This window comes from Sturnira hondurensis, unplaced genomic scaffold (genome assembly GCF_014824575.4).
Source record: "Sturnira hondurensis isolate 20B ecotype Veracruz unplaced genomic scaffold, ASM1482457v3 Scaffold0007406, whole genome shotgun sequence".
Lineage (NCBI taxonomy): Eukaryota > Metazoa > Chordata > Mammalia > Chiroptera > Phyllostomidae > Sturnira > Sturnira hondurensis.
In genome coordinates this window covers 5,016,409-5,042,462 of record NW_028080037.1, presented here as the reverse complement: position 1 = coordinate 5,042,462, position 26,054 = coordinate 5,016,409, and the positions used below count along the sequence as shown (strand labels likewise).

The window sequence follows — 26,054 nt, the reverse complement described above, 5'->3', positions numbered from 1 at the left end:
TGATTAAATGTTGAAATGGTTACATCTGTATATACTGGGCTAAATAAAATATATTACTATAATGAACTTTTATCTGTTTCCTTTATTTTTTTAAAGGTGGCCACGGGCAATTTTTGAATGACTCACGTGGCTTGCACCACATTTCTGCCGGACAGTGCGTTCTCAAAGTCAAACTCAGGTCTAGTTTGTGGCGACAACTCCCTGCTCCTTCCCTGAAGGGACTCTTAGACATCAGCCCAGAAGGGGAAACCGAGGCACAGAGCGTGACTTGTCCAGATCACCAGAGCACACAAGGGGGCAGAGCTGGGACCAGAGTCTGGTACCCCGAATTCGAGTCTGGCACCCATTTTCTCTTCATTTCAACAGTCTCCCTGCTGTGGGAGGGAAACTGAGTCTCACCCATCACGTTTCAGAGCAAGAAGGGCCAGGATTGGGTCTAAGCCCGTTAATCATCTTCCTATTGGCCAATGAGGTCCAGAGGGGTTGGATGACTCATCCAGGGTCATCGAGCAACAGGGCTCTCTAAGCTGCTCCAAGGCTGTAGCCTTCCGCCCATTTATATGAATAAGGTGTTACTGATATATAGTAATAACCATTCTAATGATTATAAACATCATAACAATAGGTGCTTATATGCACCAGGCACTGGGTCAAGTGCTTTGTGCAGATTATCTCATTCGTTTTTCATAATAACCCTTGGAGGGGACATTACGGTGACCATTCCCACCGGTAAATGAGATGGGACTCAGAGAGGCCTAGGGACTGCCCCCAGCACAGAGCCAGCGAGCCGCTCGGTCAGGCTTCCAGCCCAGCAGTCTGGCTACACTCTCCTGCCCCTCTGGCTCTGCCCAGGGTGGGGAATGGGGCTCCACCCCAGGACCCTGGGCCTAGAGGGACTGGGAGGGATCATCTTGTTCACTCCCCTCTCTCTCAGCCCCCAGTCTCTCCACAAAGGTGGCCTTGTCCAGGGAGACTCTGCTGTCTCCCTCAGTCCCTGCTAAAGGGAAGAGCTGCTGGGACCAGGAGCAGCCCTGCGGGTTTTGGATGGCTCAGTGCCTGCAGCTCCATGATTTGGGTTTCCAACTATAGATAAATGTAAATATGAAGCTAATTGTCACTCATACCATACTATAAAGTAGCCTCTGCAATTCCTGCCCCCCAGGTCTATGACAGGGCCACCCTAGTAATTTTTCTCAACACATCGGGTTGCTCATCTTCCCCAGAGTTCGCTGCCATTTGTAACGGTGCACTGACAAGTGTGGCTGTTGAACAGGGACCTTACATCTCACGTAAGAGATGTGAGGGTGAGAACTGTGTCTTGTTCTCTTCCGTGTCTGGAACAGCGCAGGCGCTCGGTAAACATTTTCCAAATGAACTAATGTGCTCTTCCATCACGAAAACTTTCTGAGAGTGGTTTCTTTGGGAGTGCAATTCTCTTCGCTCAGAGGCCGACTCCTCCACCCTGCCAAAGCTAGCTCCCACGCGACCTCTCCTGTAAACTCACCAGGAACGCAGAGTTCCCTTTCCCCAGGCTACCGTTCCTTCCTGTTTCACAGCATTTATTAGGTTGTAGTAAAATTATGTGGGGCATGATTTTAAGCTCCCCAAAGGCAGGGATGTTGGCTTTGAACCCACATTTCTCCAGATCCTGGCTGAAGGAATCTTTTGGGTAATAACAGAGTGCTCAATCCTGGTGGGGAACAAAACAGGTGAGGGTGCCCCTATATACCCCGGAGAGGGACCAAGGCTGTGAGGCTTTAAGAACCTGCTTTATCTGATGTCTGCCGGGCTCTGGCTCTAAGCCAAATAATGAGCAGTATTTTACATTGTGTTTATGCCTCGTGTTTTATTGGATCTTTGACTCGGCACTGTCAGGTGTTAGGTTCCTTATCTATAACATGGGGGCAGGACTCAGAGAGGTACAGTGACTCGCCTGAGAAGACACAGCTGCAGCGGGACCTGAACTCAGGTCTGTGTGAGGCCTAAGTCTGGGCTGTGGAGAGAGATTTCAAGTGCTCTACTCCACCAGGCTTCTCCAACCTTTCCTCCCTCGGGGGTCAAGAGACCTTCTCCCTGCCCCTGGAACATGCAGATGGACTCTCCTCTCCTCTCTGGCTCCATGTGGACACCAGAGACAGTTCCTGCTCAGGAAGTCTGGTGGGGACCCAGTCTGCCCCTGCCTGCCCTTCCCTGCCCCCGTGGGGCCTCCCCAGTTGCCTTACCTGTAGTTGTGGAACCAGTTGATGACGGTGTTGGTCTTGAGGTTGAGCTGGAAGGAGAGAAGCTCGATGGTCTGCTGGGAGGGGTAGGGCTCCAGCTGGTAGGCCTTCCGCAGGGCCTCCTTCTCCTCGGGTGCCAGCACCACTCGGGGCTTCTTGATTTGCAGGAGGCTCAGGTCCTGGGGCTGCAGGCAGGGGCTGGGGCACTCGGAGCGGGTGGCTGGAGACTCGCTGTCTGAGCCGGTGCTGATGAGGCCATACCTGCGCTTCAAGTAGGCTGGGGCGGGCGGTGGGGGAGGGAGGGCTGAGACGGGCCTGCTCAGAGGCACCCCAATACCCCCACCAACCCCAGGGACAGCAGGCGTGGCAGGATCCTGGGGCTGAATCTTGTACCAGCCAACCCCGCTGAGAGCCCTTTGTGCCCCACACTTGGGGGCCGAGCTCCCGGTCTCGTCCTTCTCTCTCTCTCTGCTCTCCATCCACACCCTCCCCGCCCCTTGGCTGAGGCTCTCACCTTGCCACAGTTGCCTGAGAGCCCGACCGGCCTCTAAGGACTGGCATTAGCCCCCCAAATGCTAACATATGTAGAGGGCTGAGTTGCTCCCTCACACATAGGAAGTGCTCAGAAAAGGGTGCTATGAGGCATTCTCTTGATTGACATTGTTGCTACAATTCACTGAGGTCTTGTTGCGGGTAGGGGCAGGGAACCCAGCAAATGCATCTCAAGCTCAAATCATCAAAATGTGGGGGGTAAGCCCACTTCAGAAGGGAGAATGTGAGGGATGAGGGTCTCACTCACCCTCATAGTAACACTGTGGGGTAGATGCTACTGACACATAATCTCCAATGAAGTGTAAGGAGGCACAGAGAGGGGCAGTAACTTGCTAAAAGTCACACAGCTGGGAAGTGGTGGGCCAAGCTCTCAAGTGCCAAGTTTTCAGAGCCAACAGCCCAGCCTTGGCCCTGGCCCACGTGTCCCTCAGCCTGGTGGGACCGGGGGCTCTCTCTCCTCATGTACCACCTGGGGTGCCCTGGGGGACAACTGTCAACTCCTTGAACCCCATGGTCCAACTAGACGCTGAGCTTTTTAAGGAAGGCCCGGGAACCCCCTGTGCACAGCATGGGACTGGGCGGCACACAGCAGGTGCTCGCCAGCTCATCTCTTCGGGGATAAAGGTTAATAATGGACAATGTAAGAACCTGCCATCTCTCTGTGCCCCCGCTCCCAGGAGTCTTGTTGGCGGGGTCAATCTTGCTTTGTTGTGCAGAATCTGGGTTATGGGCAAAGGGGGGCCTGCCCGTGTATTACACATCCGGAGAGGGAGCATTTGGGACGTGGCAGTGGGGCAGGCCGAAGGCTCCCCAGCAGCCTGGGTGTGTGGGAGGGTGCTGAGGGAGACAGGCACTGAGACTCCCACGGGGGACACAGTACGCATTTTAACTGCTTTCGGTTATGTCCTGTGGGAGTGCTACTCCTTGTGGCCCCACACCAGGCTAAGACTGGACCGCCGGGGCCCGGGGTTTGTCTGGGTCACAATCAGATATGGTTCCAGTGGGGAAACCCGAGGCCAGACTCAGAGGCCCCGGCGCTCACCTTTCTTCTCCAGCTTCTTCATGTCCCGCAGCTTCTCCACGTTGTGGGGGTCACTGAGCCACAGCTGCATGCGCACAAAGGGCTCCCGGCCCTTCAGGCTGAGCTTGTGCCAGGGTTTGGGCCGGGACAGCAGGTCAGAGACAGAGCCCTGCGTCAGGCCCAGGATGCTCTCCCCGAACAGCCGCTGCCCTGGGGACAGGGGGGCTGCTGTTACCCCGGGCCTGGCCGAGGTGCTCTGGGGAGAGGCCGAGTGGAGAGCCCAGCTTGTCTCCACTAACTCAGACACAGGGGAGCCCACACCCAGCGTGGACCTAGAGGGGACTCCCCGCAAAACAGAAGGCTGCGGGGGGCGGGGCAGACAGCTACCAGTAAACACGCTTTCCCACTTCGGATGCGCTCCCCTCCTAGGGGGTCCCTGAAATCGTCCGCAAACTTCACATGTACTTTATTGTCCCCTTGTTGGACTGTAATCTGACAGATTCCACCAAAGTTTTAGTGTGCACAGCCTCTGATCCGGCGGGATCCACCCTCCAGCGTGCCTGCCCAGGGACACAGAGGTGCGTCTGGACATGGCTTCAGAGGCAGCAGGGGACCGGGAACAACCAAAACGCCCACCAGCTGGGTGGGAAACATAGGGCATCCCATTTCTGGTCTAAACTCCTTGACAACAGTGAGAAAGAACGCAGGTGGCCCAATTATTCTGCAGTGCAAGGGTGTCCACAGTGAATTTTCCAAAGCAAGCTGTAGGACAGTGTGCGCACGTGTGTGTGTGATTTCACCTACGTAGAAAGGAGGAGGGAAGACCCTAGTGCACACATATTCTTGTATGTGTTCAGAAAGTGTGTCAAAGGTACAGAAAAACTGGGTTGTGACTGGGAGGCTCGGTGGATTTTATTTATCTACTTGTTTTGTCTGATTCTCTAGGGGCCCAGGGTGGAGTCGGATGCCTCCTGGAGGGTCTGGGGCGCTGGGGCATATGGGCGCCTGCAGGCTGGGGCCGCGCACCCTGGGAGCTCACTGAGGGCACTTTTCTCAAGGAGAGTAGGAGCCAACCGGGGTGGAGGCAGCATCCCCCCACCCCACCACCCCGTACCGAGGTTATTGTCGGTGAGAACTTCTTTGACCCTCTTGGTGATGGAGTATGTGTCCAGCTCCGGGGACATGGCCACAATCTCCTGGATGCCCCCCGTGGCCTGGCTGCCAGAGTATATCTTCCCACTCAGCGAGGAGCTGGAGCGTCCCTCCGGCTGCTGGTTTTCCTTGCTGCTCTCCAGGGCCAGGCTCAGGGGCTCCTGGGAGCTCCTCTCAGGCTCCGTGGGGCTGGGGGGTGGGGACGGCGAGGACCTCGGTTCCGTGGGACTGGCTGCAGGCCACAGAGAGACAGAGAAAGTGGTGACTGTGACCTGGCCTAGACACACACGGGCTGGGCAGTTCTGTTTGTCAGAACCAAGAGTTGGCGGCGACCCCTTCTACAGTCACCACAGTATCTCAGGGAAGATCCTAGGTGGGAAAACCGGCAAACGGAAGTTTATTTGGTCGCAAAGTGCCCTCCCACAAAGGAGTTAGTTGTCACAGAGGGAAAAACAGCTGTACAGTAAAGGCAGCTGGCAGATGCCACCTCGGCCAAGTGATCTGAGATGGCATCGCCCATCGAGGGCCAAATCAGCCTCTGCTGCCTCCTGACACCACATCCAGTGGGACCTTGGTTCCCACCGTAACTCAGTTTGCTCTAGAAGGCTGTTCAAGCAGTGATTTTGTTTGGAAACCGGATCTCCTTTGTTTGGCACCCGAGAGGCGCGAGGATGATCACACAGGGAGCAGCATGAAAATGTTGTCAGGTCAAGAACTGAAGTTCCGTCTGACAACCGAGATATTTTGTTCGTGAACCACTTGGTGGAGAACCGAACTGTCCGAGGTGAAAGATTTCGAGAACCGAGGTTCGACCGCGCCGAGCAGGGTTCAGCATCACTGCAGCGACACCCCTGCCAAAGGCGCACGGGCGGCCTGAGCCTTGTGACCAGGGTGCTTCTGACAAAGCCAAGCCAGGATGGTCTGCAAACAGCCGGCTTCACTGCCATTTCCTGCTGGTGCCAGGTCTCTCCCTGACCAGCTGGCACCAAGGGCAACAGTGATAACAACGACCAGCAGAGCTTCCTTCTACTGAGCATTTCCTGCGTGCCAAGTGCAGCGCTGCGAGCACGCCTAGGCCGGGACCCCCGGTTAGCCTGAGAGGTGTGCAGGGCAGCCGCAGAGCTCTGAGTGGCTCGTCACAGCCCCACGTGCTGGCAGCTCGCATCTCGGGTCTCAAGGGCTCTACGGTCCCACCTGCCCCCAAATTGGCTGGTCCTGGACATCTAGGTGACATCCCTGTGATGCTGGAGCTGACGTGGAACTGACATGTCCCTGGTTACTGTCACCAGCACAGATACAACGCTAATGGGGAAGGGCCAGGCTGGGAAAACAATGGACTGTCCTCATAATAACCTATGCAACAGGGTCTTTCTTTCTTTCTTTCTCTTTCTTTTTTTTTAAAAAAAAAGATTTCATTTATTTATTTTTAGAGAGAGGGGAAGGGAAGGAGAAAGAGAGGGAGAGAAACATCAATCAGCTGCCTCACACATGCTCCCAACTGGGTACCTGGCCCACAACCCAGGCATGTACAATGACTGGGAATTGAACTGGTGACCATTTGGTCTGCAGGCTGGCACTCAATCCACTGAGCCACACCAGCCAGGGTCAGAGTTTTTCAATAGAAAAATCTAATTATAAAGTATTTATAATTAAATGCTGTCGATGGATCCTGACAGGGAATCGGAGGCTGGGGCTCCGAATGCAGGCTATTTTCTTCATTGTTTGAAACCACTGACAGACAGATGCACCCCGCCGGCAGGACGCCCGAGGGACAGACACCAGCTAGGAGCTCACTGCAGTATTCCAGGGGCTCAGTGATGGTGGCCAGATGGCAGGGCAGGGGAGAGTGGCAAGAGTGGGCAGTAAAGCAGACGCACGTGCCACCGCACAGCAGAATGAGGGCTCTGCAGTTCTGGGGGCTGGCAGCGCCCTTCGAAACAGCCCTGTGGGCACTCACCCTGGGAGGCGCTGGGCTGCTGGCTGACGGCCTGGCCGAGCTGGTCCGAGAGCCACAGCTGCATGCGGATGAAGGGCTCCCGCCCCTTCTGCGTCAGTTTGCTCCACGGCTTCGGCCGGGACAGCATGTCACTCACACTGCCCTGCGACAGGCCCAGCACCTGGGGAGGGTGGGGCAGAAAGGGCAGGTCAGCAGGCCCCAGGGACATAGGCCATCACCTCCCCGCCCCCGCAAGACCCCTAGGCGCCACTGTTCACTTTGTTCCCTGAGAGGCCAGGGCTGCCTTCCTTTGGTCTTCCTTTCCCAGGTGCCTGCTCTGCACCCCCACCTGCAGTGCCCCTCCCGATTTCTCCACATGTAAAAATCCAACCCAGCCGTTAAGGCCCCTCATGGGCCCCCTCCTCCAGGAAGCTTTCCTGTGTCTCCCACTTAGGTCACTTCTCCCTTCTCTGGGCTTGTCTGACTGTTTGCCTGCCCCTCTGCCTGGGCAGAGGTGATGTCAAAAAACCAAGTAGTAACCACTCCACCGTGTTGCAGGGGCACCAGCCAATCAGGAGACCCCTGGCTGGGCTGAACCTTAACCCCTCCTGTCCTTCCGTGGCTGGACTGATGGAGGGAGGGAGTGTCCTGGAGGAGGGGCGCTGGCTCAGCGGTTATTCCTAACCAGACAAACATGCTTCACTGATCTAACACCACAGAGCCGAATGCCTTGCCTGTGGCCCTCCCCTCCCTACAGGGCCCAGAGACAGCTACTTACAGAAAAATGGGACTTCTGTGGTCGCAAGGACCTGGGTTCAAATCCTGCTTTTGCCCTGTTCTGTCCAGACTACAAGCACTGGGGGCTGGGTCCTCAGCTGGTCCTCTCCCCCTGGTCCCGTGGCCCTCAGCTTCCTGCCACCTCCCCACCCCCTGCTGCACCACCTTCACCTTCTCCCCAAAGATCCTCTGGCAGATCCCATTCTTGGCTAGCTTCTCCTTGACCTGGCGCGTCAGCTCCAGCGTGTCCACCTCACGGTACATGTAGAGCTCGTACTGCTCAGGGGTCAGGGGCGGCACGGTGGGCTTCAGTGTTCGGGGCACATATGCTGGGTAGTAGGCCAGCCTCCCGCCGCTGCCCGACTCGGGGACGCCCCCCTCAGCCTTGAGCTCGCCCAGCCTGGGGGGCTCATCCTCACCCCCTGCCGCTTCGTCCTCCGGGGCCGTGGGGGCCTCCTCCCCACGGGGCCAGGCCCGTCCATTGGGCTGGCTGGAGTAGCTGGAGGAGGAGGAGGAGAGTGAGGGTGAGACGGAGGTGTAGGGGCGGCCGAGCAGGCCGCGGTCTGAGGCCCAGTGCTGATCAAAGTAGCCGGCGTCGCCAATCTCGGACTTGACCTTCCGGATGATGCTCTGCACAAAGGCGGCAGGAGACAGGACGGGGAGGGGTGTCTGCGTGGCACTGCTGCTGGTCCCCCCGCCACCACTGCTGTCCTCCTGCTTGACGTAGGTCGGAGCCCCGCTGTGGCCCAAGGCTGCTGGCGAGGGCCGCTCTGGGGGCGAGGGGGGCACCGAGCGGCCCCGGGAGCCCGCCTCCATCTCCAGCAGGGCCTGCTGCTGTGCTTGCATCTCCCGGCGGGCCTGCTCCAGGATGTTCTTGATGGCGTCTTCTGAGGTGCCGGCGGACGCTGTGCCACTGGTGACGCTCAGGGGGGCTGTTGAGTTCCTGGGCTCACCTGTGGGGCGCATGACAAGGTGGCCAGAGGCCCTTTGTCAGGACATAGCTTAAAGGGCAAAGATGGTCACCAGCAAATTTATACCAGTATTTATACCAGCAAAATGCTAAAAGCTATTTCTGTGTCCACCAACTGGGATATGGTAAGTAAACTATGGTCCGTCTCTATGGCAGACAAGGGAGACAATGGAGACAAGATGGATGGACAGTGAGATTTTAGCATATGTTCAGGAAACACTCATGGGGGTAATGTAATGTAAAAAGAGACTCCCCTTTTACATATGCTATGATCCATCTATGCACATGTTCAAAGACAAGAAAACACTAACTATTGCACACAAAAGAGGCTGTTCATTTATTCTAACAGCAAAATAATGGCACAAACCCAAATGCCCATGGAAGAGGGAGTGGATGAAAAATAGTGGTAAGGGCACACGACGGAATACTATACAGCAATAAAAAGGAAAGTCACTGTGTAAAACCACACATGAACCTTGAATGAAAATGACAAGTTCCAGAAGATGATATATAGTATAATCTGCTTCCTTTAGAGCTCCAAAACAAGCAAAATAAATAATATCTTATTTAGTAAAAAAATCCTTTAAACTAGTAAACAAAAAGGAACAACAGAACGAGGCTTCCCTCTGCCCCATAAGTGGCCTCTCCCACATCGGGTCTCCCCACCCCAGACCACTCCAGACCAACACAACCCTTTCTCTGTTACCTTGCTGTGCTGCCCCCACCCCAGTGGGTCCCACAGCCCCATTACAAATATTTTCTGTTGCACTTCTGATTAAAAAGTAATACAGCAAGGGAGTATTATTCAGCCACAAAAGGGAATGAAGCAGAGGTACCTGCTACAACACAGGAAAAAATCTTGGAAACACGCTGCTAAGTGAAAGCTGCCAGACACAAAAGGCCACATCTTGTGTCATTTCCATTTATACAAAATAGCCACAATAGACAGTCACGAAGACAGAAAGAGGATTGATTGGCGGCCTGGGACTTGGGGAAGGAGGGAATGCGGAATGACTGCTAAATAGGCACGCTGTTTCTGTTTTGGTGATGAAGATGTTTTGGAACTAGATAAGGGTGCTGGCTACACTGTGGACATAGTAAATGCCACTGAAGTGTTCACTTTACAATGTTTAATTCTGTTATGTGACTCACCTCAATTAAAAAAAATAATATGTGCATCTTGTAGAGAGCTAAGAAAGCACAAAAAGTTAAGGTGGAAATGAAAAGACCCCCTCTAACCTCCCCCCCAGAGGAAACCACATAAAACGTTCCCAGGTATTTCCTCGATCTGCTTCTCGACGCCACGCATGGGATGATCACACTTGAAGTGGGAATGTCTCCTGGCTTGTCCCCACTCCGTGTCCATGGGACTATTTTCTCCTATGATTAGAGGTTCTCTCGCCCTGGCTGGACATCTCGGTTGGTTAGAGCGTTATGCCTGACACGCCAAGGTTGCAGGTTTGACTCCTGGTCAGGGCACATACCAGAACCAACCAACGAATGTGTAAACAAGTGGGGCAACCAATCAATGCCTGTCCCTCCCTTTGTATCTGCAATGGTGGCATGCCCTAATGAAGGGATAGCTTCTGCTTTGCCACCTGACTCCCCCCACGCTGGGCACTTAGGTGTGTCTAGTCTGTCACTGTTGTGACAATGATAAAGGAAAGACTTGTCTAAAAATCTTTGTGCCTAACGTGGACATTCCCTCCGGTTCTCAGAAGTAAAACTTCTGTGTCGGCAGTCAGCCACATTCATCCCCTCCCTGGGGGACTGCTGGTCGCTCCCTGGTCAGCACTGACCGTGACTGTGCCAGGGGTTGTGGGGCCTCCTCCCTCTTGCTGAGCTCTTCACAGAATGCACACCTGCTGGCTGGCCCTCTTGGGCGAACGGGCCCCTCTGCTGTGATGCTGCCTTGCTGCTGACGCCCAGCGAGGGAGATCACTGCATAGGGAGCCAGGAGCCCTGGGTGCTCCTTTGGTCTCTGTGGAACCGTGGGCACGGCTCGCCCTCTCTGGTCTCAGCTGTCCTGTCTGTTCTGTGGGTGAGTAGATTAGACTGTTTCTCATGGTTCTTTCTGCCCCAATAGAGTGTTTCATCCACATCTGTAACCCGTGTTGAGCACACAGTAAATGTTCTCAGAATGATTGCCTCTCTCTCACTATAGTGGTTGAGCAAGAAGAAATAGGTGTACACACAGGAAGGGCTCGGCAGCTTATATGGCGGGGGCACTGTAGGCTCCTAGCAGGGTCAGCCGCCCTCCAGGCCTCCCAGGGAACAGGCAAAGGGAGGGCCCCTGCGAATCTCATGGCTCCCCGCAGCAAGCAGAGGCTTGGGAATCAGGACACTTGCTCCGAGCCAACACCAGGGGGCAGCAGACACTGCAAAAGAGAGTGGGAGCGCTGAAACCCGTTCTAAGTCAGCAACCACGTTACAACCATGTTGCACTCCACTGTGCTGGGTGCAGGGATGCAGCCGGTCCCCGGCTGCAAGAAGCCCCCAGACCAGTGGGAGGGACATCCACATCAGCAGGGTCATTTGTAACATGAAAAATGCAAGAACAGAGATGTAACAATGGTTATGTTACCTGTAAGACATCTTGGCTAACCTTTCATGGGTGCCTTCTACATGCCAAGCCCCAGGCTGAGTGCTTGCCAGGGTTGGTATCACTTGACCCTCACACAACCTTAAGGACTATTAACACGGTCATCATTTCATAGGCCAGAAAATGGAGGCACAGAGACGCTAAGTAAACCTGCCTAGGGTCACACAGCTAATCAACACCAGCGCCAGAATTCCCAGCAAAGCACACTGGCTCCATTGTGCCAAGCATACATGTAATTTAGGGGGATCCGAGGAGGGGCAGTACCCAATCCATCTGTACAGGGGTGGGGGGCATCTGGAGGAGCTGACTTCTGAGTGGAGTCATAAAGTGCGAGGAGCTGGCCAGATGCCCGGGACGAGAATGGCAGCAGGGAATGAGGGTGAGGATGGTCACTGACTGTTCACGTGTGAGAGGTGGAGGGGCCGGGAGGGCTCTGGGGACCTCAGGCCTTATGGTGGAGCTGGGGTATCATTCTCAGGGCAATGGGGAGCCAGGGAAGAATTATGAGTCATGACATCACTGTGCGTGTGCCCTAGAAAGACCCCTCTGATGTCCAGGGGGAGTGGGGCCTAGACCAGTGAAGAGACTCTTACAGCTGTCCCAGCAAGTGACAACGGTGGCTCACTAGCTGGTGGCAATTGGGGTGGGGGATGGACAAGCTTGAAAAAAATCTCTTGGAAGGTGAGTGTCCCCTGGATGGGCTGGCTGAATGGCTGCCACAGGTGAGAGGTCAAGGGTAGCCCTTCAACTCACTCTGGGTTTCTAGTACCGTCTGTGACAGGCTCCCAGCTCTGAGTGGGTGACTTTGAAGAGGTGAGTGAGGGGCAGGGGAAGACAATGAGTTCCATTTCAGACATATTGAGTATGAGATGCCAGTGGGGACCCTGGTGGACATGCCCAGCAGTTGGCTCGTGGTTCTGGAACTCATGAGAGGTGGCCCCTCAAAGATATCCACGTGCTCATCCCTGGGACTAGTTAAGTATGTTACCCTGCATGGCAAAGGGGACTCTGCCCACGTGGTTACGGTGAGGGCCATGGAATGGGAGATTATCCTGAATTATCTGGGTGGCCCTACAGAATCCCACGGGCACTTGAGAGACTTAAAAAGGCTGGGATGCTGGACTTAACAGCGGAGGAGGGGCCAGGAGGCAAGGAATGTGGGCCTCCTTGAGGTGCGTGGAAAGGAAAGGAGCAGACTCTACCCTGGGGCCTCCGGAAGTGGGCAGCCCCACCGATTTCCTGACTAGCCCAGAGAGGTGGAGTTCGGCCTTCTGACCTCCTAACTGTAAGATGACAAATTCGTGTGGTTTTGGGCCTCTGAGTCTGGGGCTGACAGCAGCACTGGGAGATGGCTCCGGATGGGAAGGTGTGGACGGTGCGGCCTGAGACGTGTGAGGAAGCCGGACCAGTGCCTCCTTGGCAGTCAGAAGGTACGGTGCAAGGAGGCGGGACTGGCGTCTGGGAAAAGGCTCCGGTGGTGGTGAGTGTGATGTGCTCCTCTGTGATTACTCATCTGGGACCTCCTGAAAGGTGGACACTGACCAACCCAGGCCAGTGCTGCCAGAACTGTGTATTGAAGGAGACATTCCCAGTTGTGCTGTCCCATACGGCTGCCACTTGTCACATGGGCGATGTGGCTAGTGTAGCTAAAGAGGTTGTCATTTTATTTAATTTAAATTAATTTGAATGGATACAGACACATGTGGCTAGTGCCTTCATACTGGACAGCACGGATCTGGCGCTTTCCGGGCCTAGACCTTGCCTGGCGGCAGACTGAGAGGCGAGGAGGCTGGAATCCCCTCTGGGTGCACGACAGGAAGTGAGGGGCCCAGACCCTGCTTCGTGCCCAGAGCAGGCCCCAAAGGCCACCGGCTTCGCCCGCCACACTCACCCCCCTTCTGTGACTCGATCTCCTTCTTGGCCTGCTCCAAGATGCTCTTGATGGCATCATCTGAGCCCGTCTCTGGTGTGCGGATTCTCGGGGTGATGCTGCCTAGGAGAGGCAAGGGGGCACCTGTCACAGGGATCTGCATGTGGGGAGCAGTCCCTGGGACTGGGTGGCGTGAATGGCTGGCCGCTCCTCCCAGGGCTGGGGGAGTGAGGCCCAGACCGTGAGTGTGTGTGGCAGGCCGGGCTAGTCTGTGTGACACACTGTGGACCCGCAGTGACTATGGCTTGAGATAATAACGACAATGGTGGCAGGCGCCGCCACAGCTCACAGCCCTCAGGCAGTTACTATGTGCTTTACACTCAGGTAACCCCTTGGAGAGGATGGATGGGGTGGCTGAGGCTTAGGAAGCTCAAGTGAGCTCCCTGAGGTGACCCCAGGGGTAAAGGGCAGAGCTGGGGCAAACTCAGGGGCGAACTCAGGTGTTGTGAGGTCAGGCTTGGGCCCTTCAGATGGGGTAGCCTGAAAATCAAGTCTGGCAGTTTTCATGGTCACCCAGGCCACATAAAGGATGGGTAAACTGAGGCTTTGGGGTACCTACTAGGCTCAGGGGAGAGCTGCTACGGCAGCTCCCAAGACTCAGCCTTTCCTACTACTACTGAGCTGCCCCGTGAGGGCCAGGTGGGGAGGCAGGGGGCAGCTACAGCCCCAGGAAGGAGGGAGAGAGGATGTGTCTCCTTATCTTACAGAGGGGAAGGTAAGGCGCAGGAAGGCAGAGTCACTTGTTGCAGGTCGCACAGTTGGAAGTGGCTGAGCTTGGCTCTGAACCCAGAGCCTGTGTTCTCAGGCCCCAGCCCGCGCCTTGCCCAGGCCTGGCTGCAGGAAAGGCCTGCGGCAGGCACTCACCTCGCTGCCGCACCTGAATGGTCCTCAGGGCCAGCACGTTCTGCTCGTCCGACAGGAACTGCTTCATCTTGATGAAAGGCTCCTTGCCCTTCACCGTGAGCTTGCGCCAGGGCTTGGGCCGGGCCAGGATCTCGCTGACTGAGCCCTGCGACAACCCCAGCACGTAGTGGCCAAACACCCGCTGCCCGATGTTGTGTTTGAGCAGCTGCTCCTTCACCTGGAACGCGATCTCAGCTGTGTCCAGCTGCTCCTCCTCTGCTCCGGCCCCTGCCCCGGCCGTGCTGCCCCCACCACCGTCAGCTGGCTCGAGGCCCCCGGGTGGCTCAGGGCCAGGGGCTGGGGTGGCGGGGGCCGTGGGTGGCTTGGTGCTATAGAAGGCCGGGGGAAACACCAGCAGGCTGCCCGCTTCTCCCTTGAAGGTGGCTGGGGGCACCAGGTGCTTAGACAGCAGCACGTCCCCTGCCAATCTCTCCCCTGAGGCCAGGCTGGGGAAGGGGGACAGCGAGAAAGTCCGAGGGCCATCAGGGCCCAGGCCAGGGCCCAGCAGGGGCTGCCCGGGGCTTGGGGACAGGGGGTCTTCTGGCCCTGATGGGGGTGGGAGCTGCGAAGGAGACGGGTAGGACTGCTCCGTGCCCAGAGAGTCCTTGATGGAATCTTCCTCTGATGGGTCCTCCTCTAGAGAGAGACAGACAGACAGAGGGAGAGAGGAGAGATGGACAGCGAGGAAGACAGAGAAGCACATGATGATGGAGAGAGAGAGACAGGGAGAGAAATACACATACAGAGAAACAGAGACACAAAAGAGACAGGAAAAGAGAGGCGGAGAGACATGACATGAGAGAGAAATCATGTATGAGAGAGACAGTGGGAGTCAGAGACAGAGGGAGACAGACAGAGACAGGGCGAAGAGGAAGGGGGAGGAGAAGAGGAGAAAAGGGGGAGGGGGAGAAGCACTATAGGCATCCAGTGCTGACGCGGTGTCTGCCAGCAGCCCCTCCCTGACCCCCAAATCCCGATCCTTCAAGGCCTGGTCCCAATGCCTGTTCTGGGGAGCCCTCCCTCCTGCTGTGAAGAACTCTAACTGAGCACTTGTCGCAGGCCCAGCTCCTTGCCTGGGATTGGGGAGTTTGGATTAACCCCGCCCAGCAGGAGGGCTCACTTCCAGGTGCCCTGTACCTGCCTCAGCAGTGAAGTAGGGCCATCACTGGTGCCCTCCTCCCCATTTTTCAGGTGAGGAAAAGGAGGCAGCAGAATTTTGGCTGGGGCCACATAGCTAAAAGTCATGGTGTCACACATATGGGGAAGGGACAAGTGGCTGAGAAGGTGACTTTGGAGAGAGCGGCGTCTGCAGGCCATCCCCAGGGGTCCGCTGTGTGGTGTGAATGCCCTCCCTGACCTGTGACCTCATCCCACTGCTCGCAAAGGCCCAGGGCTGAGTGGAGCCTTTGGGGGGCTGAGCGAGTGGTGTGTCCTTGAGCGTGTGTGCCCATGTGTGGACTTCCTCTGGGACGGCCGCCAGCTGGCTTAGCCAGGGATGGTGCCCGTCTTGGCACCTGGCACACAGCAGGTGCTCCATCAGCATGCGCCCCTTTCCCCCATCATCCTCCGGCCCCAGTGGAAAGCAGTGGTCTGTGGACACGGAGGAGGCCAGAGACGAGTGGCAACCACCCCCACCCCTGCCACAGCCGCCCAAGCCCTTCAGCCTCGAGAACGTCCCCTCACCTACCAGGGCTGGCCAAGAGACCGGGCTTCTCCAGCAGAAATTTCTGTGTGGGGAAGAAGGCCTCCTTTGCCATGAGCAGCGAGTCTTCGGGCTTGGCCAGGCTCTGAGGAGACAAGAGGCTGGGCTGAGAGGGCCTGCTTGGGGGGAGGCTCTCAGGGACAGCCTGCCCCACGGGGACAGTGGCAGGGACGCTCACCTGGGGGAGGCCACAGGTGCTGGAGGCCAGCTTCATGGCTTTCAGGATGCTGCCAGGGAAAGTGGAGACAGTGAGGCCAGCCAGGCTCTGCCTGGCTCGGAGAGAGGCCCCGGGGAGGTGCTTCCCATGGCTCACCCCTGGGGCCCCGCACAGCCCTCAGTTCATTGTAACGGGGCCGTCAGGAGCAGGTGTGAGTGGCTTCCAACATGGCCAGGAGGGTGCTGTGCTATCCCACTCCGATACCGGCCGCGTGAGCTTATGTGATCAACACAGCCTCCTGCCTCCCCTCTGCCATCATACCACCCCCAGCAAGGCTGCCTCTGCTGTCTTCCTTTAGATAGCTCTTGATGGCAAAGGACCAAGCATGATGCCCAAGGTACCACTGGTGAGGAGACAAGGACACCGGGAAGTGGAGTGTGGTCGGAGGGAGCAAGGTGATGAACTTTGCCGAGGGCCCTCGACGCCTGCACCGGTTACCCCAGCCAGGAAAGAGGGCTGGGGGGCTGTGGAGCCTCACTCTGCCTAGTACCTCAGCTCTGTTTTAATTTCTTCATAGTCAGACTGTGCCTGGAGCTTCTCTTCCAGCTTCTAGAGGAGCAAATAAAGACGGTGAGGCTGGGCTGTCCTGCCTGGGGATGCCCCACCCATCTCCCATCTGCCCACCTCCTGCCCACGACCTACCTCGATGGCCTCGGACTTGGCTGACAGCTGCCGCTCCAGGTCGGCGATCTGGTTGGCGGAGGCCTCCTCCAGCTCCTGCAGGGAGTTCTGGAGGTGCTGCACATCCTTCAGCAGCCGCAGGATCTCCCGATCCTTGGAGGCCAGGGCCGCCTCAAGCCGCGGGCCCGAGCACAGCGCGAAGTTCACCTTATCCTGAGGACAGAGTAGGGCTTTGAGGGGCTGCAGGGCTGGCCTCCCCAAGCCCAAGTCCCTGTGCTGAATGCCCCAGAATGACTTGGCCCCTGTGACAGGCTGGTAGCTTTCCTCCTCTGGCCTCTGAGCCTTTGCTGAGGCTGGACCTACCAGCCTAGATGTCTTTCCCTCTATTCTTGAAACTAAACAGGTGGGAGAGAAAGTGAGCAGGGAAGGGTTTTCTGGAGGAAGCTGTGTCTCGACCGTAATGAAGTTCAAGAACACAATAGGGATTTGGAAGATGGCTTGGCAGCAGCCACTAAAGGGGAACATATGCGCTTCCACTCAAATGGGGAGGAGGGCACCAGTGATGGCCCTACTTCACTGCTGAGGCAGGTACAGGGCACCTGGAAGTGGGCCCTCCTGCTGGGTGGGGTTAATCCAAACTCCCCTATGTGTGCAGGAGAAACGCAGGCCCCTGTGCACCAAGACACCCGGACCAAGGCTCACAGAAGCCCACTGGAAACCCTCCACATGTCTACCAACGAGAGAATGTGGGGAGACTGTGGTACATTCCCACGATGCAATACTACACAGCAATGAAATGAATAACCTGCAGCTACTCCCAAACAACATGGATGACTCTCCCAGACACAATACGGAGTGAAAGAAGCCAGATACCACGTGTGTGTGTGTGTGTGATTCACTTAAGATCAGATACAAACGCAGGCAAAACCCATCTGTGTGTTAGAGATCAGGGGAGCGGCCCCTGGATGGGGGCCGAAGCGGGGCTTCTCGAGGGCCAGGAATGCTCTCCTTGATCTAGATGCTGATTATGGGGTTTGTCCATCCTGAAAAATTCAGCATGCTGCATGCTTATGATATGTACTGTTTCCCTTATGTATATTATATAATAAGACATCTGTTTAAAAGAACAACAACAAAAGGAAATAGCTGGGTGAGGAAGTGGTGGGAACAGGATGTTCCCAGCAGAGGGAACAGCACAGCCAAAGGCAGAAAGAGACCAGTAGGGTTAGAGCTGAGGCCTCGCTGCCGCAGGCAACACTAGGGGTGGCTCCTTCCTTCTCCTAATTCGCCACCAACCCTGAGCCCCACTGCTTCTTCTCTAGGTTTTAGGAAATGGTCCTTTGGTCCTGGATGAAGACGAAGAGGTTGCTGTTTGAGGGAACCTGTAGTCACACAGATTTTGGGCTCACTTACAAATGAGCCTAAGGAGCAATACAAAAACAACAAAACAGAACTTCCTCCAAGATGGAGGCATAGGTGGAAACACTGTGCCTTCTCCCACAACCAAATTTGAATACAACGAAGGTTTGGAGAACAAAGACGCAGCCAAAGAACAGAAAATTGAATTATACGGGAGTCCGAAAACAACGAACAGTTCAACCGGGACGGAGAGGTGGAGCCAGCAGCGGAGCAGGGTCGGGCAGAAAAGATCCTCATACCTAGGCGCCAAGTAGCCCAGACCCAGTCAGGGTGCGGGGCAGACTGACCGCGGTCGCACATTCGCGTACAGACCACGCAGACCCCAGGGGGCAAACCCAGTGGAGGGCTAATGGCGGTGGCGCACTCAGGTGCAGTGGGACGAAACACTGCAGTGGGCCCAGGTGACGGTGGCAGCTGCGGCACCAGCCACCTGTGGGGGCCACGGCAGGAGGTGGCGGACGGGACGCCATTGTTCCTCTTTGACCCCACCCCCACATACAGCATCACAACCCAGTGACTGAGTTGCCCTGCTCTGGTGAACACCTAGGGCTCTGATCCTGCTATGTAACAGGCACGAACAGCCCAAAAGATGGCGCAAGAAAAACTCAAAGTCCCAGAGCCGATCGCTCTAAGTGACCAAGAGATTGCCAGCCTCTCAGAAGCACAATTCAAGACACTGTTTATCAGGATGCTCACAGAACTGGTTGATTATAGTCACAAATTAGAGGAACATATGAAGGCTAAACTAATTGAAATGAAGGGAGATGCACAGGAAACCAATAGTGATGGAAAGGAAACTGGGACTCAAATCAATGGAATGGACCAGAAGGAAGAACAAAACATCCCACCAGAAAGGAATGAAGAAATGAGAATTCAAAAAAATGAGGAGAGGCTTAGGAACCTCCAGGACATCTTTAAACGTTCCAACATCCGGATTATAGGGGTACCAGAAGGGGGAAAGAAACAGCCACGAGTGGAAAACTTATTTGAACAAATAATAAAGGAGAACTTCCCCAGTCTGGCAAAGGAAATAGACTTCCAGGAAATCCAGGAAGCTCAGAGAGTCCCAAAGAAGTTGGACCCAAGAAGGAACACACCAAGGCACATCATAATTACATTAGCCAAGACTAAAATGAAGGAGAGAATCCTAGAAGCAGCAAGGGATAAGGGGACAGTCACCTACAAAGGAGTACCCATCAGACTGTCAGCGGATTTCTCAAAAGAGACCTTACAGGCAAGAAGGGGCTGGAAAGAAGTATTCCAAGTCATGAAATCCAAAGACCTACAGCCAAGATTGCTCTATCCAGCAAAGCTTTCATTTAGAATGGAAGGACAGATAAAGTGCTTCTCAGATAAGGTCAAGTTCAAGGAGTTCATCATCACCAAGCCCTTATTATATGAAATGTTAAAGAGACTTATATAAGAAAAAGAAGATGAAAAATATGAACAGTGAAAGGACAGCAAACTCACAGTTATTAACAACCACACCTAAAACAAAAGCAAACCAAGAGGACAGCTAGATCAGGAGTAGAACCATAAAAATGAAGAACACATGGAGGGTTAGCAACAGGGGAGAGGGAGGAGGAGAAGCGGGGAGAAGATACAGAAAATAGCATAGACAGTAGGTAGAAAATAGATAGGGGGAGGGCAAGAATAGTGGGGGAAATATAGAATCTAAAGAACTTGAGACACGTGGTTATAAACTAAGGGGGGGAGAATGGTGGGGGAGGGAGTGTGTGGGTGGAGGGGAATGAAGGGGGGGAATAGAACAACTGTAATGGCATAATCAATAAAATATGTTAAAAAAAACAACAAAACAAAACACTGCCAACCCCAATATTCTTTCACAGAGGTAAATGACAATTAAAACAGGAAGCGGATGCCTCGAACACATTAAATTAATTAGCATAGAGTGCCACTCAGAAAAGCTCCCTCCCCCCCCAAACCAGCACAGCTCCCTGTGGCTGATTAGCATGGGCCTTTGCTGGGCTCCACGGGGCTTAATTAAGAACCATCAGGAAATTCTCTCGTAGGCGCCCTCATGGGCTCTCTCGTGCTCTCTCAGTCTCTCTTGTGTTCACTCTCTGTGTCGGGTAGATATCGGGCCCCTGACACATACACACTGCCTCCTGGGACACACCTATCAGACACAGCACGCACTGACACACCTACCTGCCTGAACACTCATGCTGACATGCACTCACACAGAAATCCACAGGCACTGGGGCATCACCAGACACACACAGACACGTATGTGCTAAAAAAAGACTATATGCTATTGTGGGCAGAACCCCAGACACATAATAATAACAGTAATAGTAATAATAATAATAGCAGCATTAGACAGTTACTGAGCCAAGTACCACTTTAGGTACTTTACATGTAATCTCAACATCCTATAATGTAGGTCTTACTTGTACAGATGAAGAAACCGAGGCACAGTGAGTTAAAGATAAGGTCATTTTCCAAAGGTCATAAGCAGACACTCATTCCAATACTCAGAGAGAGAGACAGACACAGACACATGGGCCGGCCACTTCAGGTTCACCGGTGGAGACGGCAAACAACCCTGGGGGAGACCCACTGCTATGTAAAGAATTGTGAATCAAATGCCTCGGATGCAGAGGTCTGTAAGCAGGTGGACCATTTTACACAAGAAACCCAAGGCTTTCTGAGAGCACAGAGATGCGCAGAAGGGTAGGTGGGGGTGGTTCTGACTAAGCCCCTTGGCAGACAGTGACCCTAGGACCCCAAAGGGATGCCAGCTAGGAGGAGACAAAGATGCACTAACCGGGCTTAACACAGAGACCTTGGGGTTAGTGCCAGACCAGTTCTTCATGGCATGTGACTGTTTGGGAAACCACGCTGGAGTCACCCTGGCACGTTTTGGGAACCAATGGTTGAGTATGAGTGTTAACTTCAGATCTTGGTATGTGGCCCCACTTTGGTCTTGGTCTGGGAGAATACCATGCATTCACCAAGCAGTGAGAACAGCAGCCAACAGCGACACCTGGTGGCAGCCACCACAAATGCACCGCTACTCTATTGGCCAAACCCACCACCCCACCCTTTCCTGCCCTCTTGCAGGGGGGGCATCTGGCAATAGGAATGATGATCCTCTTTGGTCTGAGTAGGTTCCTGGCATTTTTGGACAACGCGGGGTAAGGGGACCTTCAAAGGAAGATACTGGACTTCCAGTTCATCAGGATAGAAGAAGCTTGAGCTTGAAAAGTTAAAAGAGCTGGGGCTGTATTTTTTTACCCTTAGCTGGTAAAACAAGTCATAGGTATTATGTTTGACTATACAGTGACCATGGCAATGAAGATGCTACACGCACTATGAGCACAAAGAGACTCACACATCCATGTGCACACTATCACAAAGGTGCGCATTATCAACCTACACCTCCACACCCACCAACGTGGCCCTTCTCAGACTTTCCTCTGGCTCTCCCACCATCCTTACCCCGCTGGGGCCCTGCGGGGAGCAGCAGGCCAGGCGGATGGAGCTGTTGACAGAGGCAAGTTGCTCCCGAAGGCTTTCCACCTCCCGCTGGGCAGCCTCAGCTCTCTGCGGGAGAGAAAGAGGCACATGGAGTTAAGAGGTGAAGGGGGCCTCACTGGCCATCACCGGTGGGCCCTCCACCATGTCCTTGCACCATCTCAGGCACCAGCTCGGCAGGCAAGACTCTGAGGGCCCAGGGTCCTGCTTTTTGGGTCTTGGATCCTGGACTTGACTTTTGGTTCCCCCGGGATTCTGGGGATTCCAAGAGGAGTCAGAACATCCCCACCCACCAGGACGGGAGGGGAGAGGCTGTCTCAATGGGACGGGCACATTTCCACACCCTTCCAGGCCACTTCTGTCTGTCACATAAACTTCGGGCTGCTCTGGTCAGAAGGCGAGTTTGAACTCCCAGGCCACCTGGTGTGGAATCCTGGATGGGGCACCGGCAGAGGTGGCATCCCAGCCCACAAGCTGCTGCAGGCCACTGGGCAAGTCACTTGCCCTCCCTGGGCCTCAGTTTTCTTCCTGTGAAATGGGGAAAATGAAACCTATCTCTTGCAGAGGCGTGTTGGCATATTTCTAAATTGGAAAGAGGCAGTTCATTTAATTGGGTCTCTGGGGGATCTTAACTCTTCAAACATTTCTGTGGAAAAAAAAAGAAAAGTTGGGTGGAAGCATCTAAATGTTAATGACAACCTAGCCTCCTGCTTTGGAGAGAAATCTGTACTTTGTCACTGCCTGGCTTGTGTGACCCTGGGTAAGAGATTTCATCTCACCAGCTTCGGTTTCCCTGCCTGTACAATGGGGATTATAAATGCAACTGCCTCCTGTGGTTGTGTTTAAGCAAGTGATTTGGTAAAACACAACTTGTCAAGCATCTTAGCTTGGTGCCTGACACATACCAATGTGTCAGTAACTGGTTAACTTGACTGACATCAACAGGGTATGTGGGATCTTGAGCCACCACGTGAAAAATTAGAACAGCTGCAGCTTTATTTTTACCCTCCGCTGGGGACACAGGCCCGAGTGATTATGTTTATCTTACACACTGATCTTGGCAATCAAGAAACTATGCCCACTCCATACGCATAGAGAGCTACGCACATCCATTGGCTCATTTTGTTAATTCATCTTTAATAATTTGTTTATTTATTTATTTACTGGTATCCTGCCTTGTTCCAGAAAAGGCTCGAGTCGGTTTTTTTCAGGGTGTGCAGTTGCAGAGAAAGCAGGGCTTTCGGAGCAAATGCGACCAAAACTTGGCATCTGGGCTGAAAGACAAGCCCAGGAAGTCGCTTCATGACTGATGAGCTCGAGGACTCTGGGGATTCGCCTCCCAGAAGGTATGTGTTTGTAGTTCAAGTATGAATGAGACCCAGGCTGTGCATGCGTCCCTTGGGTTGCAAAGCTGGGCTCACAGCTCACGGTTTTATCTTCCCCTGAGACAAACATCTGCATTGCAAATGCTGAAAACCCAGGACCCCTGCCTTTCTGTTCCTCTGAGATCAGGAGATCAGTTCATCTCTGGCCCTTGGGGGGGCCCCTCTACCAACTACCCACCCAGGTTCATGGTTAAGGGGTCCCTCGCTCACAGCACAAACACAAGCAGGGTAACCTTGGGTTTCACCCATCACCCGGATCAGAACTGGGGCAACCTGGCAGGGTCACTGCTATGTAAGTAATAATGCTGCCCTGCTCTGCTCCGGAACCCTCTCGGTCACATCCAGAGTATTACAAACTTAGTAGGGTGACATTTCTTTTCCTTCTATAATGAGCAGGTTTTAATTTTATAATCAGAAAAAAAAAACATTAAAAAAAGTGCTTCCTATTTAAACTACTCTAATTTCCTGCCCTGACTGGGTGGCTCAGTTGGTTGGAGCATCATCCCGCACACTAAAAGACTGTGGATTTGATTCTGGGTCAGGGCATACCCCTGGGTTGTGGGTTCCAGCCCCATTAGGGAGGGACACATATGGGAGGCAACCAATTGATGTTTCTCTTTCTCTCTCTCCCCACCTTCCCCTTTCTCTCTAAAATCAATAAACATATCGTTGGGTGAGAGCTAAACAAAAAAACTGCTTTAAGATCCCTTCTCTTTAGCCAATTTGACTGGCAAAGATCCAAAAGTCCCACAACATACGGCACTGGCGAGGCTACCAGGAGACGGGCTGTCTTCTACTTTGCTGGAGGCACGACCCCGTGGAGGGCAGTTCGGTCACATCTGCTGAATTACAGATGCAGCTACTCTGCCCAGCAGTCCCACTCTGGGAATTTACCCAATGTAGAGGCTCGGGTATGCACACAGTGCTAACTGTACACAGTTATCCATGGCAGTGTTGGCAACACCACGAATGGAAAGGATTGGAAACACCACGAATGCTCATCAACAGGGGACTGGATGGACTGATGGGGAGGTGGGGTCGGCAAACGGTAGCCGCTGCCCGCACAGCCACGCACACCTGCTCCCACACCATCTATGCTTTTGTTGTAAGTGGCCAAACAAACAGTGTGACAGGGACTTGCACTGCTGACATTATCTGGTCGCCGATCCCTTATGGCGAGTTTGCTGTCTCCTGGGTTAGAGGGTGGTGTGTCTGGTGGTGCGATTCCACACAGCAGTAAAACAGAAGGATCTGCTTTATGTCCACACATGACAGAGCTCTAGGAAGTAGAGGCTAAGGTTCAGCGGGGTGTGGGCTGTATGCTATTGTTTCTGTTTTAAAAAGGAGTAAAAATAACTCTGGAAGGAGATGTGGGGAAGTGGTAGGAGAGGCTGCTGGTGGCGCAGGGGGAGACAGAGCTTTCTGGGAGCCTTTTCGGGTTTTAAACTATGTAAGTGGATTACCTATTCGAACACAAACCCAGAGGTGCTATCCTCTCCCACGCTGCCTCTGCAGGAGGGCCACGCCTCTGCAGTGCCTTGAGCCTGGAGCACCTGCCCAGCCGCAGTGACCTCCTCTGGAGCCTTCCTCAACTGTCCCAGGGAACTGGCCACCTGCCCTGTCACATGGCTGGCCCCTCCTGGCAGTGCCCTGAGCTGCGGTGGAGATGTGGTGGGCCCACAGAATCTCAGACTGGGCCCACGTGGCCATGCCTCACCGCCTTTCCGAGTCCTGCCCAGCTTTGCCCACCAGGTACGAAGCCAGAGGAAGGCAGGATAAGGGGCCCCGTTTACAAATGTGAAAACTGTGAGAGACTAAAGGGCTTGCAAGGGCTCGGGCTGGGACTAGAAGATGAAGCCACAGGGAAGACTGGGTTCACCCGGTGCTGGCCAGCACGGCTGAGATCAAGTGAGGAGGCTGGAGGAGACCCCAGGTGGGGAGGGAGGGAGGGAGAGAAGCAGCCTTAGGCTTGTCCCTCGTCACCAACCCTGGTCTCACTCAATCTGGCTAGGAGAGACCCATGTCCCAACTTGGCCTGGAGACAGGTACCTGCAGGCTGGGATCACAGGACACCACTCTGCTTCCCTCCTGCTGCCGGAAGACACCTGGAGAGGTCTGCTGCTTGCGGTGCAGGCTGCCTCCAGGCCTCTGCCTAGGCCCTTCCCTGTCCTGGACCACCATGCTTTCACAGTCTGGTCTGATCTGTCAGGTCGCAGGTTCATGACCCTTCCTCCAGGATGTCCTCCCTGACCCGAGTCTGGGTCAGGAGCCCCTTCCCTGACTGCTGCCACATGGATCATCCTGTTTCTGAGAGTGCTATCTGCATCCTCGCTCTCCCTCCCCAGGGGGCTCAAGGTCTAGGCTAGGTCTCCTAGCCCCAGCACTCTGCGTGCCAGGTAGTTCAATAAACACCAACTCAGCATAGCCCTGTCCTCCAGGCCTGGCTGAGCCCCCCACCACATGAGGAACGAGTCCCCAGCACACAACTGCTCACCTGATTAGCTTTCTCCAGGTTGGTCATGATCAGGCCGACTTCATCTGCCCTGAGACAGAAAGATGAGGCCCTGAGGAAGGGATCCGGGCCATGCCAGGACCCCTGCCCATCCTGATACCCCCAGCCCCTGCCTGAACCCAAGCGTCTTGACATGGAGGCCTAGAGAGGCTGCCTTCCACCCTTCCTACTGGAGAAGCCAGGCTGGGGGAAAGAACCCAGGCTGTGGGGCAATGGAAATGGGGCCCCAGCACAATAGCCTGGCCTCTCATCCCTCCCAGGGGCCTTGCGCTGAAGCTGCCCGCAGAGCTGCACCTCCCAGCCTTCGCTGCTGCTCCACCTTCCGCCTGGAGTGCCCGCCTCAAGAGAACAGGCCCACACTTCAAAACCCAGCTCCAAGGTGCCGTCCCAGAGCCCTCTCTCAACTACCCCTGTGGTGGTCAGTCATTTATTTCGCTCCCTTCCTCCCTCTAGCATTTAGTGGGGTCAGGACAGGCCTCCTCCACCTTGGCTGCCCCTCTGCCTGGGGTCGGGGAGTATTTGGTGACTAAAAGCCACACCTGGGCTTCATGCTTGTTCAAGGTCCTCTTCTGCACAAGCTCTTCCAACTGCCCAGAGCACCCTTCCGGCATTCTTCCCGAGCCGTCTCCTGCTGA

General features: G+C 54.7%; 1 protein-coding gene across 1 annotated transcript in view; it reads right to left on the bottom strand.

Moving 5' to 3' along the window:
- Positions 1–26,054, bottom strand: part of CUX2 (cut like homeobox 2) — an 84,900-nt gene that overhangs the window by 1,951 nt on the left and 56,895 nt on the right. The window contains exons 9-21 of the mRNA XM_037052599.1: positions 25,402–25,450; positions 21,487–21,591; positions 16,624–16,815; positions 16,472–16,530; positions 15,943–15,991; positions 15,750–15,849; positions 14,024–14,698; positions 13,121–13,222; positions 7,829–8,610; positions 6,902–7,061; positions 4,907–5,176; positions 3,814–4,002; positions 2,223–2,496 (exon numbers count right to left, since the gene is read on the bottom strand). Of these exons, the coding sequence (XP_036908494.1) occupies positions 2,223–2,496; positions 3,814–4,002; positions 4,907–5,176; positions 6,902–7,061; positions 7,829–8,610; positions 13,121–13,222; positions 14,024–14,698; positions 15,750–15,849; positions 15,943–15,991; positions 16,472–16,530; positions 16,624–16,815; positions 21,487–21,591; positions 25,402–25,450 (3,006 nt within the window). The remainder of the gene's footprint in view (positions 1–2,222; positions 2,497–3,813; positions 4,003–4,906; positions 5,177–6,901; positions 7,062–7,828; positions 8,611–13,120; positions 13,223–14,023; positions 14,699–15,749; positions 15,850–15,942; positions 15,992–16,471; positions 16,531–16,623; positions 16,816–21,486; positions 21,592–25,401; positions 25,451–26,054) is intronic.